The 11,666-nt window shown below is 45.8% G+C and overlaps 1 protein-coding gene across 3 annotated transcripts; it reads right to left on the minus strand.

The window, feature by feature from the left end:
* Positions 1-152: 152 nt before the first annotated feature.
* CKB (creatine kinase B) lies at positions 153-7,932 on the minus strand. Of its 3 annotated transcripts, none has more exons than XM_035327917.1 (8): positions 7,814-7,932; positions 6,870-7,082; positions 5,613-5,767; positions 4,740-4,872; positions 3,678-3,849; positions 2,030-2,153; positions 1,087-1,276; positions 153-516 (listed from the first exon to the last, which is right to left on the minus strand). In XM_035327917.1, the coding sequence occupies exons 2-8, from the start codon at positions 7,060-7,062 to the stop codon at positions 338-340; spliced, it is 1,146 nt and encodes a 381-aa protein (XP_035183808.1). In that variant the 5' UTR covers positions 7,063-7,082; positions 7,814-7,932; the 3' UTR covers positions 153-337. The 3 variants fall into 3 exon arrangements, with proteins under 3 accessions (XP_035183808.1, XP_035183810.1, XP_035183809.1); XM_035327919.1 differs by lacking the exon at positions 6,870-7,082 and adding an exon at positions 6,235-6,422 and having other exon boundaries at positions 7,814-7,908; XM_035327918.1 differs by lacking the exon at positions 7,814-7,932 and adding an exon at positions 7,438-7,443.
* Positions 7,933-11,666: the final 3,734 nt, after the last annotated feature.

An 11,666-nucleotide genomic window follows, 5' to 3' on the forward strand; every position in this document is an offset into this window, starting at 1 on the left:
TTCTGACACTGCTGTAAGCACACTCAAGCAAATAGGCTGCAGCAGTGCAGCCAGGATGTGCTAGCACACAAAAACAGCCAGCTTAGCGTAACTAAGAAAAATCAAGTCGCTTAAATCTCAAGAGACACTCAGTTAACACATCTAACACACCATCAGGCCAAAACAACAGTTTATTTCATTTTCAACAACATCTCAGCCATCAAAAAATAAACTCTAACACAGATGGATGGAAGACTTCTCTACAGTGTAACTAAGTGGGCTCTGACCCCAGGGGTTTGAATTGGAGTGACATTTTATTATTCATCCAATAAGTTAGGAAGCATGAGAATAAAGTGCTTTATTTCTGAGCTGGTATGAGGTCATCAATGGACTGGCCTTTTTCAAGGCGTTTTTCCATTTCAATGAGCAGCTTCACACCATCCACCACCATCTGCACCAGCTCCACCTCAGAGAAGCCAAGGCGATCAGCATTGGAGACATCAAACACTCCTCCGACAGCAGCTGTGTCCACACCACCTGGAGCAAGAGGTTTAATTAGTACATGACCACTGCCTGAGCCAGTAAGTCTGTCTTCCCTCACCAGAAGGAGGTGGGAGCACAGCAAGACAATTCTCTACAAGTTGCCACCACCTTCTCCTCCCTGCAGGGAGATAAAGCTACATGTGACTAAACACGAGCCACTTTGAGCACACCATTAGGTGAGCTTTTTAATTCTTTTAATCCATGAGTAATCTAACCTGTGGCCAGAAGTACGTGCTGTAGCTATTTCCCAGTCACAAGTTAAATCAGAATTCCCATCCCTGCTTACAACAGGCTCACTAGGTCCACCTTGTCTGGAGCTCAGAATACCACATGGAAGGATATGCCTAGGAGTGCTCAGAAGCTGTATATGATAAGGTTTAAGTAAATGAATCCGTATCTCCACCGCTTCGAAACCATGACTTTAAGTCTCAGTTCTAACCATGTGCCTTCAAAGGCTCCCTTCTGGACAGTCAGCATGAACCAAGCTTTGGTTGTAGCCAGACTCTCGCTGGTGCCTGGTCAGAGGCAGCCTGACACAGGCATCACCATATCCTCACTTCTCACCTGTGCCTCGTTTCTGCAGCCGAAGCCTCTTGAGGACTTCTCCAAACTTCTCATGTTTCCCAAGGTTTGGCAGCTTGATGTGCACACCAGCACGGAGCCCCGTTCCCAGGTTGGATGGGCAGGTCAGGATGTAGCCCAAATGCGGATTCCACATGAACTCATGGTTTTTGGACTTGAAGAGATTTTCTATCTATAAATAGAGAGAATGAATGTTTAGAGATTGTTCTCTGCCTGAAAGATGTAGGTCATCCATTAGTGCTCATTTACAGCTTCAGTTGCATAGCAACAGCCACAACAGTTGGAGCAGCTATTTCAGTCAGTCACATAAGCCCCCTCCATTTGGGAAAGAAAGTCACCAACAAGGGGCTTATAAGGCCTTAGTCTTTCTCACTGCTGGGAGCAAGATTAAGCTTAAGCTCCACTACAAAATCTGAAGTCACTATCTACTGGCAAGCTTGATTTAGTGCACATTGAATTGGCATATCTGTTAGGATTAAGGAAGGGGCTGGTAAGGCTCAAGTTGATATCAAGACCAGATGCTGAGAAAAGCATTCAGCCTAAAAACTTCAGTCCATCTTTGTCCATCCACATTCAAGCAATTTCTCCTCCCACCCAAGGTCTCTAAATGCTGGGATTTAGAGAACCATATAGAGATCCTTTAAGCAGTTTAGACACTTTGATAAGGGTATCAGATTAAGAGAACTTATTCTACATTTCATAATACTTTGCCAGTACAGACATTTTAGAGCCCTTACAGCTGAAGACCTCATCAGGGTGCTCCCAGAGACCCCAATTACAAAGAAGCACCCTGTGGAACAACAGAGAAGGCTCTGGCAACACAGGATGGATCCTACACTCCCAGCATGGAAGAACATGTATTATCAGCTCACACTAGAGAAGTGTTTAACATTTACACCTACAGCTCAGTCAATATTTGATTTACCTGTGTTAGTCCAGTACAGAAGCGAGTAAATACTTCCTTCATGTTGCCACCTTTCTGCATGGAAATAACTCTAAGGTGATCCTCCTCGTTGATCCAGACAAGGAAAGTCTTGTTATCATTGTGCCTAGGAGACAAGACAAACACATCCATTTTCAATATGGATATAACAGCACCAAATTACTCATTGCTGTTGCTTTCAAGAAGCCTCTTTAGTTGCTCCTTCAAAAAAAAAAAAAATTATCTTGCTTCTTTTGTTTATCCTAGCACTAAGAGTTAACCTAGTACGTTTACCCTGCTCTTCTCATTAGGTGGTTGGAAGTGGCCAGTATCTAGACAGGTCGGAATGAGTAGTAACTACAACCCTGGCTAGTGTCATGTATGAAAGCCTAGAATTCAGCCAGCCACCTATTTTTGTCCTGAGTTTACAAATCTAGATTTTTTTTGGTCAGAGTTTGCAGCAAGGTGATTAATGCAGACACTGACGCAGCCCAGTACACAGATGTTCATAAGGACACCATGTTGACAATGCGTAACCAAGACTTATCAGAATTTTATCACATTGTTAGGCTGCACTTTGTACCTTGTAAGAGAACTAAGGAGAATCTCCACTATTCATTTAGATCCAGGGCTCTTCAGAGATGCTATAAAAACCTCTGAATACCAGTGACCACTCTACCTTCGCTTGCAGCTGGTCAATATTTATCACACTAATAATTTCCCAGCTTATGATCAAGAATTAACAAGTACCTGATGAAAGTTATTTATGTGCACTAAGACTTTACACTTCAAGCCCTGTACATTAGTCATGCTCAGATGACAGCACTATCTAGTGCTTGCATCTGCAGGTAGGTGACGCAATCTTAAAGGTGACCTACAGAAACAAAGCATGCTTCCTCTGAGCTGTACTGAAGCAGCTCCAGTAATAAGCTTGGAGTATTCCAGCTGATAAAAACTAGCCCTTAGCTTACAAGGGAGCAAGTTAATTATGCTGCAGAGGCTCCTGAGGTGCAGAGTTCTATGTAGGTGACCCACATCCAATGAGCAGAACCCTTCTTCTACTCCACACCTCTGCATCGGTCAACTCATGCCATTGAGTCTCTAGAGGGGGGAAAAAAATATCACTGGTACAGGTAAAGCCATCCTAGTCTGGCATCAGTGAGTTTCTGCAAGCAGAAGCAATGAGACTACACAGGAGCAGCTACACATCCTGTACCAGGTTTCAGCTAACCCCATGCTGTGGTTTGTCACCTTAAGTTATTCTACACTCTTAAGATGAGAAACAAATTTAGTGGTACATTAGCTCCTTTAGAAGTGATCTGTTTTCCTAGGCTGCTTTGGTTACCTTTGGTTACTGTCTGGTGCTTCACAAACCCGTGCTGGATTATAGGCTCTGCCTACAGGCTAGCCCAGCTGGCTCATCCCTACCAGCCCAATGCAGTGCATGCTAACACTTCTCCAAATTCTGCTTTTAGATGCAACTTCCCCAGAGGATACCACAGAAGATTCTCATTAGATTCAGCAGTATGAGTTCAGAGCCTGCCATTCTGCCCAGCAGTATTAGCCACAACCAAAATTTCAAGTTTTTTTGTTTTGTTTTTTTTTTTTGCAGGGACTCCATGCAACTCCTTCCTTCTGGGCATATACTCACCAGATCCCCCTGGCGTCAGGCCAATCTCGTGCCATCCCAGATGCCAGCAGCAGAGGAGAAACAGGCTTGTCGAACAAGAAGTGATCATCAATCAGCTGCTGCTGCTCTGCATCGGTCATGTTCCTCAGGGCATAGTACTTCCCCTTGAGATCACCTCCCAGACTACCCAGAGCTGAAAGAGAGTCACATTTAGGATGGAACCAGAGATGACAAATGTTGCCAGCATTTTAGAGACTGCATTCAAACTATCTGCTGGTTTTGGTTCTTCCCTTGCTTTCATCTGTAATGTCAATGCCTTTGTGGCATTGCAGAACTTAAGGCTGTATCAGATGATTTGTCTGCACCTTCCATGCTTAAACAAGTCACCTTTGTTCTCTTACATGCAGTATGGGATCACGACGGCTGCTTAACTGTAGAAGGAGAGTGCTTTCTTCCAAGGAGAATCAAGGTCACAAATACAACAAGCAGCATTCTAGTCAAGGACTGCTACTCTGCCCTTGAGAAGTTTTGGAACAGTGACAGCATCAGGCTCCAGGAATGCACCTTGAGAGTCTCCTTCCCTCTCACTTAAAGGAGGTGGGAGACAACAAGAACCGCAGCTAAGAAATTCCACTGAAGACTAGAGCTCACTCTAGTCAACTGCACGCTTGGAGCAAGACTACACCTTTAAGCAAGCTGAACCTTAATGAAAGTCAATTAAAAGCAGCCACAAAATACTGCAAATGTGACTCAAGCCCTGAAGTTGCTACATAGCTGTTACGTTTCAAGCTTGAGCCATGATGAGCCAACCTCTTTCCCCACACAGAGAGAAAAGCTTTCAAGATCAGCAAAGGTCAACTTAACTGAGTCCAACTTCCCTCTAACATGTGCTCTTGCTCTAAGCTACAGACTGTAATGCTGATGCAACTGGAATTCAAACTGCTGCTTACAGGGAGAGCTCTGTGTTCAGAATAAACCTTGAGGAAAGCAACTTTTGCCAGCTGTCTCCATTCTCAAACTGCAAGGAGCACCTCTGGCCCAGATGTTAGTAGTTTTCCCCTGATCACCCAGTTCTCACTTTACCTTCAACAGAGAGCTTTTCAATAGCCCGCCTCTCTCCTCTACTACAGTGAGGGGGAAGACAGAATCCACGGATGCTCCTGCCAGTTCTGACACGAGAGCTGAGCACGTAATTGGGATCCAGGTCATCACCACCCTACAAGATTAGGAAATCTGTGAGCACAGCCTTGTTGCCAAGATACTTACCCTAAATAATGCAGCTCCTGTGCATTTGGGCGTGCACCTTATACTTGAGACTGACTACTTGGCCTCTGAGCAGACGTACTTGGGGACCATTTTCTTCAGCTTTAGCCCAAGTATCTGTGTAACACAACCCTTGTTCTGAGGCTAAGGCTAGGGCTACCAAGTACATGCTAGAAAATAGGGACACCATCAGGCCATCAGTTTTACATCTAAGACCAGTGTCTGGGCTTGCTACCCTTTTTAGATCCGCAATCCAGAGGCATCAACTAAGACAAATCCTTGTTTAGGTAGCCATAACAATGGCTATTCTATAGTATGAAAACACCAGCTGATTTTTAGCATACAAGATAATAACATAGAAAGTGTTAAGGTTAGGAACAGCATTTGACTCCTGGGACTGGGCTGTTCAGCCAGACTACAGCCAAGAGCTGACAGAAATACACATTCAACATGTCTGGCATGGCCTCTGCTGCAGTAGCCCATCAAGCAAGTTCCTGCTGCATGCCAGCTGCCTGGTTCTACCCAGCTATTGAAACCCCACAGCAGCAGGCTCTGAAGTATGACTGCACTGGGCACACTGCCCATCAGTCCATGCAGGGTGAAACCAGGGGGACAATGCCTGAGCAGTCAGTTCAGACAACTACCAATGACTTTACCCAAGCCTCAGACCAGTAATTGATCAAAAACGTATACCTGCAGGCTATCAGCATTCAGGTCGGTCTTGTGTTGATCAGTTGGTTTGTAGCCACCGTGCCTGTCTTCAATAACTGGATCAAAGAGTTCCTTAAACACATCATAGGATTCTTCATCGCCAGCTACGCATCCCACTGTCATTATGAAGGGATGGCCTGGAGTGGTAATAAAGTCAGAAGAGCTAAGTTTGGGTGATGTTTGGCCGTACTCCAGCGCAGCACTAGCCAGGCAAGTTCTTTAGTGGTAGGTCTAGTCACTTAGAAATGCATTCTCACATAGGAGCAGCTGAGAGACCCTTCATCCAGTTAGTCAAAATGCATTGCTATGGAAAACCATAGCTGTTGCCATTAAAACACACTTTTGTCAAGCTTTGGTTTAGGACAATTTTGCACAGCACATCCAATTTTACTAGCTAATTTAGACCAGCAGATAAAACGATACCTAAACAATCATGCTTTGCTCTAAGCAAGCACCCATCGCTTTGTTTGTGCGGCTACAGACAGAACTGCATTTTTGTAGTCTGCTCATAAATACCACCTCCACAAGCTTAGTTTAAGTCACCATATTCAAAAGCACCAGTTACTTCAGCTGGTTCACACAGAATATTCTCAATGCATTTTACCAGGATTATCAACCCCAGTCTGAATGACATCATCCAGGGTGAAGCCACTGGGCGTGACTCTGCCTCTCAGTTTCTTGTACAAATCCGGGGTTAGCACTTTGGCCATGTGGTTGTTGTGGGTGCTCAGGTCCGGGTACTCCTCATCAGGAGGCAGTCTCTGATTATTTAGTTGGGCCATTTTGATATTGCTAGAGTAAAAATAAATACTGTAATGTTAACACGTAAACATATCTGCTCCCCCTTTTTTCATAGAAGTGCTACACAACATCACATTTCCACTTTGGAATAGGACAAGATCAGAACAGCCGGGTAAGCCCACACAGCATAAGAGAATTTCCCCTCCCCAAGCTGCGTAAAAATTAGAACAAGCTTTTTTTTTGGTTCGCATTTAAAGTATTTAGCAGAGCAGTTACATAATTGAAGTGTCTGGGAATTGATGTGTCAGATCATAGCAAGGAACATGGCTTGACAGAACAAGGCCTCTTTTAACACGGCCATGAGTTAGAGCCATCCTGCAGTGCTTTACAAGATCTGCCTCTCAGCAGCTCGAGAGCCTTGGGTGCTGTTGTCAAGAAGCACTTCCAGGAACAAGGGAGAACAGATCGTTATGCAGATCTAACGGGCCCGGCCGTTACCTGGGTTGTCAACCCCCGTCTGGATGACATCATCCAGCGTAAATCCACTGGGAGTCTGTTTGTCCCTCAACTTCTTGTACAGGTCCAGGGTCAGCACCTTGGCCATGTGATTGTTGTGGGTGCTCAGGTCAGGGAACTCATCAGCAGCAGAGTGCTTCATCTTCAGGAGGTTGTGGCTGTTTGAGAAGGGCATGTCTGACCCTATCGCAGTCACTGGGGGAGAGAGAGGGGAAGCCTATCACCTGGGGGCTCGGCAAGCCTCCCCAACACCCAGGGGAGGACGCCAGGCACCCAGCAAGGTCACCTTGGCTGTCATTCCACCCGTGCCTTTTACACCTTTGTTGTCACAACACCTTCAACCAAAACAAGGCGGGATAAAAAGACTGGGGAAAAAAGTCTTCCACCTTCGCAAGCCTTGCCCTGTCCCGGCCAGTGCAGGGCCGGTCCCGGCTGCTCGGGGACAAGAAGGAGGCAAAGGGACGAGCCCAAGGGCGGGCAGGGCAGCCCTAGGGGCGTCCTGGAATGGCTTGGGGGGGGCGGGGGAGCGTTAGGGGGTCTGGGGGAGCACTGAGGGCTCCGCGCCCCGGAGAAGGGGGGCGTCCGGCAGCGTCCGCGGAGCGCCGGCCGGCCGGGGCTGCCTGCCCCGCTGGGGAGCGGAGCGGCGGGAAGCGTTATACAACGGACGGCTCCCTCGGGGGACCTGGCTGGGGCGAACCTATGTAACTACCCTGCTAAATACCGGGTTAAGCCGGGTTTACAGCTGGGCGCCGGCCGCGGACGAGCCCGGTAAGCACCTGCGCCGCGCCCCCTGCCCCGCATCCCCACAACCCGCTCCCCCCGACGCCCTCCCAGCCGCACCCGGACAATACAAAAGGGAAAAAAAAAAATCTTTTTTTTTTTTAAAAAAAAAAGCCTCAGGACGGCTCGGCTGCCCCGGGACTTACCGAGGGCTCCGCAGCCAAAGCAAGGACCTCCGCGCCCAGCTCCGCACCCAACCGCTGCCCTCGCCGAACTGGAGCCCCGGCGCTGCTGCCGCGCCGCTTTTATATAGGGAGCGAGCCGCCGCTCCATTGGCCGCTATTTATAGCCCATTCATTCCATTGGGAGAGGCGCGGGGGCGGAGCCAACGGCCCGTCGCCGGCCGCGGCCAGGCCGGCCGCCATTTTGCGGGGCTTCGGGGCGGGCGGCGGGCGGAGGTCGGTGCCTGCCTGGGGCCGCCCGGTCCCTCAGGGGGCTGCGGGCACGAAGCCACTTGCGCGCCCCGTCAGCCCAGGGCTGCAAATGTCCCCCAAACACGGTGCTTCTACACAGCAGGGCGGGCAGTGGGGCTTCCTGTTGAGGCTTCGTGCCTTGGTTGAGGGTTCAGTAAGGTGTAATTATCTGCCACCCCACAAATAACGGCTCTGTAGGGCCGGGACCGGCACGAGGCGGTGATGGGAGCGATTAACGGCCCGTGGACTCGCCTGACAAACGTCATCCGTGCTGGTTGTTGGGCTGCCGGTGAGCCTGCAGCACCTGTGAGGAGCAGGGTCCGTCACTGAGCCACCCCAAGGGCTGGCCATTGGCCTCTCCTCACCTCCAGCCGTGTGCTGGTTCCTTTATATCTGAATTTGGACATGTGTTTAGTGTGTAACATGCAGAAGGTCTCCTACTTCTGTCATATGCAAAAAGGGAACCTTGAATTTTATTAATGTCTGGTTTCTCCCTGAAGACAAGAGAGCAGAAGGGCTGGGATTTGCCCCTCTGAAACTCACCTTTAATTCATAAAATAGGGACTTCCATTGGTTTGAAGGATTTCTCTCAAAGCTATGAAGCGGCTGAGAATTTCATTGTTTACCAAAATAAAGCCATCAACTATCTTGATGTGCTTTTCACCTTCACATAACAGTTTCTTTATCTTTCTTTCAAGTGCAACAGAATTCATGTTTATCTTCCCATCCGGGTTGTGTATTTAACCAAATGGATGCTGATCTAAGTCACAGCATTGCTTTGCTTCAGATGAGTTGTGTCAGAAGACATCAACAGAAAATCATTTCCCACCTCCATTCTTTCAGCACCACAACCAGTACCCTCATCAAGATGGCAAGAAGTGTAAAGCAGCACACAGAATTGCTTAGGATTAAAAAAATAAATAAATCATTACAAAATAAAGCACAGACTACCTCACATAAAAATGTGTTGTGTTTGGCTGCCATCCACATTTCCAAGTTACTCCAAGTCTGATATACTGAGATGCTGAGCATACAGATCTCTGGCAGAAGTCAAAGGCGCAGCATCCGTGCAAGGCTGGTCTCTTATCTCCCGGATCAAAGAACAAATCCTCTCTAAGTCTCCTCTGCCTTTTTAACCTCACGAAGTCTTCCCCTGAATTTTACTAGTCTCACACATTGCTCGTACTTCAGAATACAATGAATGAAAGCAAAACCATTCCTATGCAAGTATTAAATGAATGTAAGTGTAAAATCATACCCAGAATCCTCACAATACTTTATATTCCTCGATGATCTCAGTTGCAACATTTTCTTTTTTGTTCTTTTTCTTTTTGCCAAATTCACAGGCAGTTCTGATTAAGGATTTTTTCTTTTTTTTTTTTTATGTAAACCAGTTATTATTTTTAATGTAGAAGAATACAAATAATACTAAGAACAACTTCTGCAATCATATTTTCCAATGTTTTTCATCACCAAAAAAAAAAAAAAAGCATTACCACAAGGTACTGAAGGCTCCTTTTGTCCTATTCCATAATGTATTGTCACATGCAAGAGAAGCAATCAACTGTTCTCTACTGTAATTGTTTTATAGATTTGTGGAGTCAAGGTTACCTCAAGAACCCAAATCCAAGGATTCACTTCAGTTCATTGGATACGCTCTTTCCCTCCCAGTCCTGCAGAACAGGGAATACCAGTCATTTTAGTTATTATAAGCCAGTAGTGTTCTCAATGTGCCATTCATTATAGCACTTCCGACACAAACAGACACCTCTTCTTCACACAACTTTTGTCTGAAAAAAGACTTGTAAAGAGAGCCATGGTGGGAACATAATCAAAATATATCCAGTGTGCATGTTTAACAAACACTGCACCTCCTATCCCCTTTTTCTCACCATTATTTGTCAAATTTCTAAAATTCAGTAAGTCAGAAGTATCTATTACCTCACTGGGTTTTATTCACACAATTTTTTGAGATTTGTTGAAAACTGTGTAAACTGGATCGTACCTTCGTTACAGCATCCCATCCCAGCTTCCCTGGTGACTTAATTACAGATGCTGTGCTGTGTGCCAACAGCCTCTGATGAATTGTTTTATCTAGCTCATCTGCTGAGAGAATACTTTCTTTGGATGAGCCTGTGTTGCCTGTTAGGCCGTGATAAAGGCATCAAAACGTCCTTTCCACGCTGGGATGATATCAGCGCATACTGACTTGTAAACTACGATGCAGCTTGGCAGTTTGTGATGGAAAGGTGGAGTGATTACTCCAGAGATCTCTGCACTAAGCTTTAACAATGAAGAATTAAGGGAAATTAATCATGGGCCATGAAGCTAACTTCCTAAGAGGCTTAATTATAAATGTTATGCAGTGTAGAACTGCATGAGGAGATGGGTGTTGGCTAGTGAATGTGTCTTCTGAAATTATTCATGTGAACGTAAGACGAACCTGAAGAAATACGGTACAAACATCTTCTTGAAAATCTATAAGAATACTTCCAAATTAGGAAATAGAAAGTGAAAACAGTTTACTACATATAACTGTTTTTTTTTTTCCAATGCCTAACTTACAACTAAACAGCATTTGAAAATTAAATACAACGCTCATAGATGAACGCCTCAATAGATGAAAGGAACTGGCTGGAGCTGCATCTGCTTAACTTCACAAATGAAAATTTTCTTCCCATTTTAATTTATAACTTAATATATATCTGCTTAGTTATTATCCATGGTGCATTTTTTCCACACTGGTTGGGCAGCCTGTTGAAAATTAATGATCATTTGCAGTAAATGGAGTGCCTGTGAAAGCTATGAGTTGTTGAATGTCCTAATCTTGCATACAGACATTCCTACAGTGATCTGAACAGCAATTCTTCATGGGAAAGAAAGGACACAACAATATAAACTATGACAAATGCAACCAATGACACAAAAAAATGACACGAAAAACAAGGTAGGTGCAAATATAAAGGCGCAGTAGAGCCGTGATTGCCAGTCAGAAAAACAGCTGAGTAGGAGTCTGCAGTTTAAGAAACCTCTGAAACTGCATACATTATATTTAGATTAGATGAAGGAGAGTTTCATAACTAAGTAACAAAGAGTACTGCAATTATGATATGGGCAGGTCAATAGCATAACAGAAAACATGTTCTCACTGAAGATAATGCGCAATATTTCCCTTATACTGAATGAAATCACATACATTAAAAAACTCACAAACGGTCATCCAAACAGCTCTCAGTTAAGCGTACATCGATGGTGTCCTCGATTGTGGACAAGTGACTTTTTCTCCACTCCTGTGCGTTACCTGTTATTGGTGAACGTGGCACCCTACGGAGAGTTATCTGATTGAGACAGGAACGTTACCTGCATGTCCAAGGTGACTCACATGCTCTCTGTTGTGCCTGCACCCCTCCCAGGCCAGGTGGCCTGGGCTTGTTGCGAGCAGCAGATGAGGCGATACTGTCCTCCGGCGTGCCTCCCTGCCTCCCAACTCCATCCCCGCGCCGCCAGGGCACCTACGGCTCTCCACATCACTGCAATCCTAAACACAAGACAGGAGTAGGAGTTAGTACAGTGCTATTTGGGGTTT

Source organism: Oxyura jamaicensis, chromosome 5 (assembly GCF_011077185.1).
Source record: "Oxyura jamaicensis isolate SHBP4307 breed ruddy duck chromosome 5, BPBGC_Ojam_1.0, whole genome shotgun sequence".
In the NCBI taxonomy this organism is placed as follows: domain Eukaryota; kingdom Metazoa; phylum Chordata; class Aves; order Anseriformes; family Anatidae; genus Oxyura; species Oxyura jamaicensis.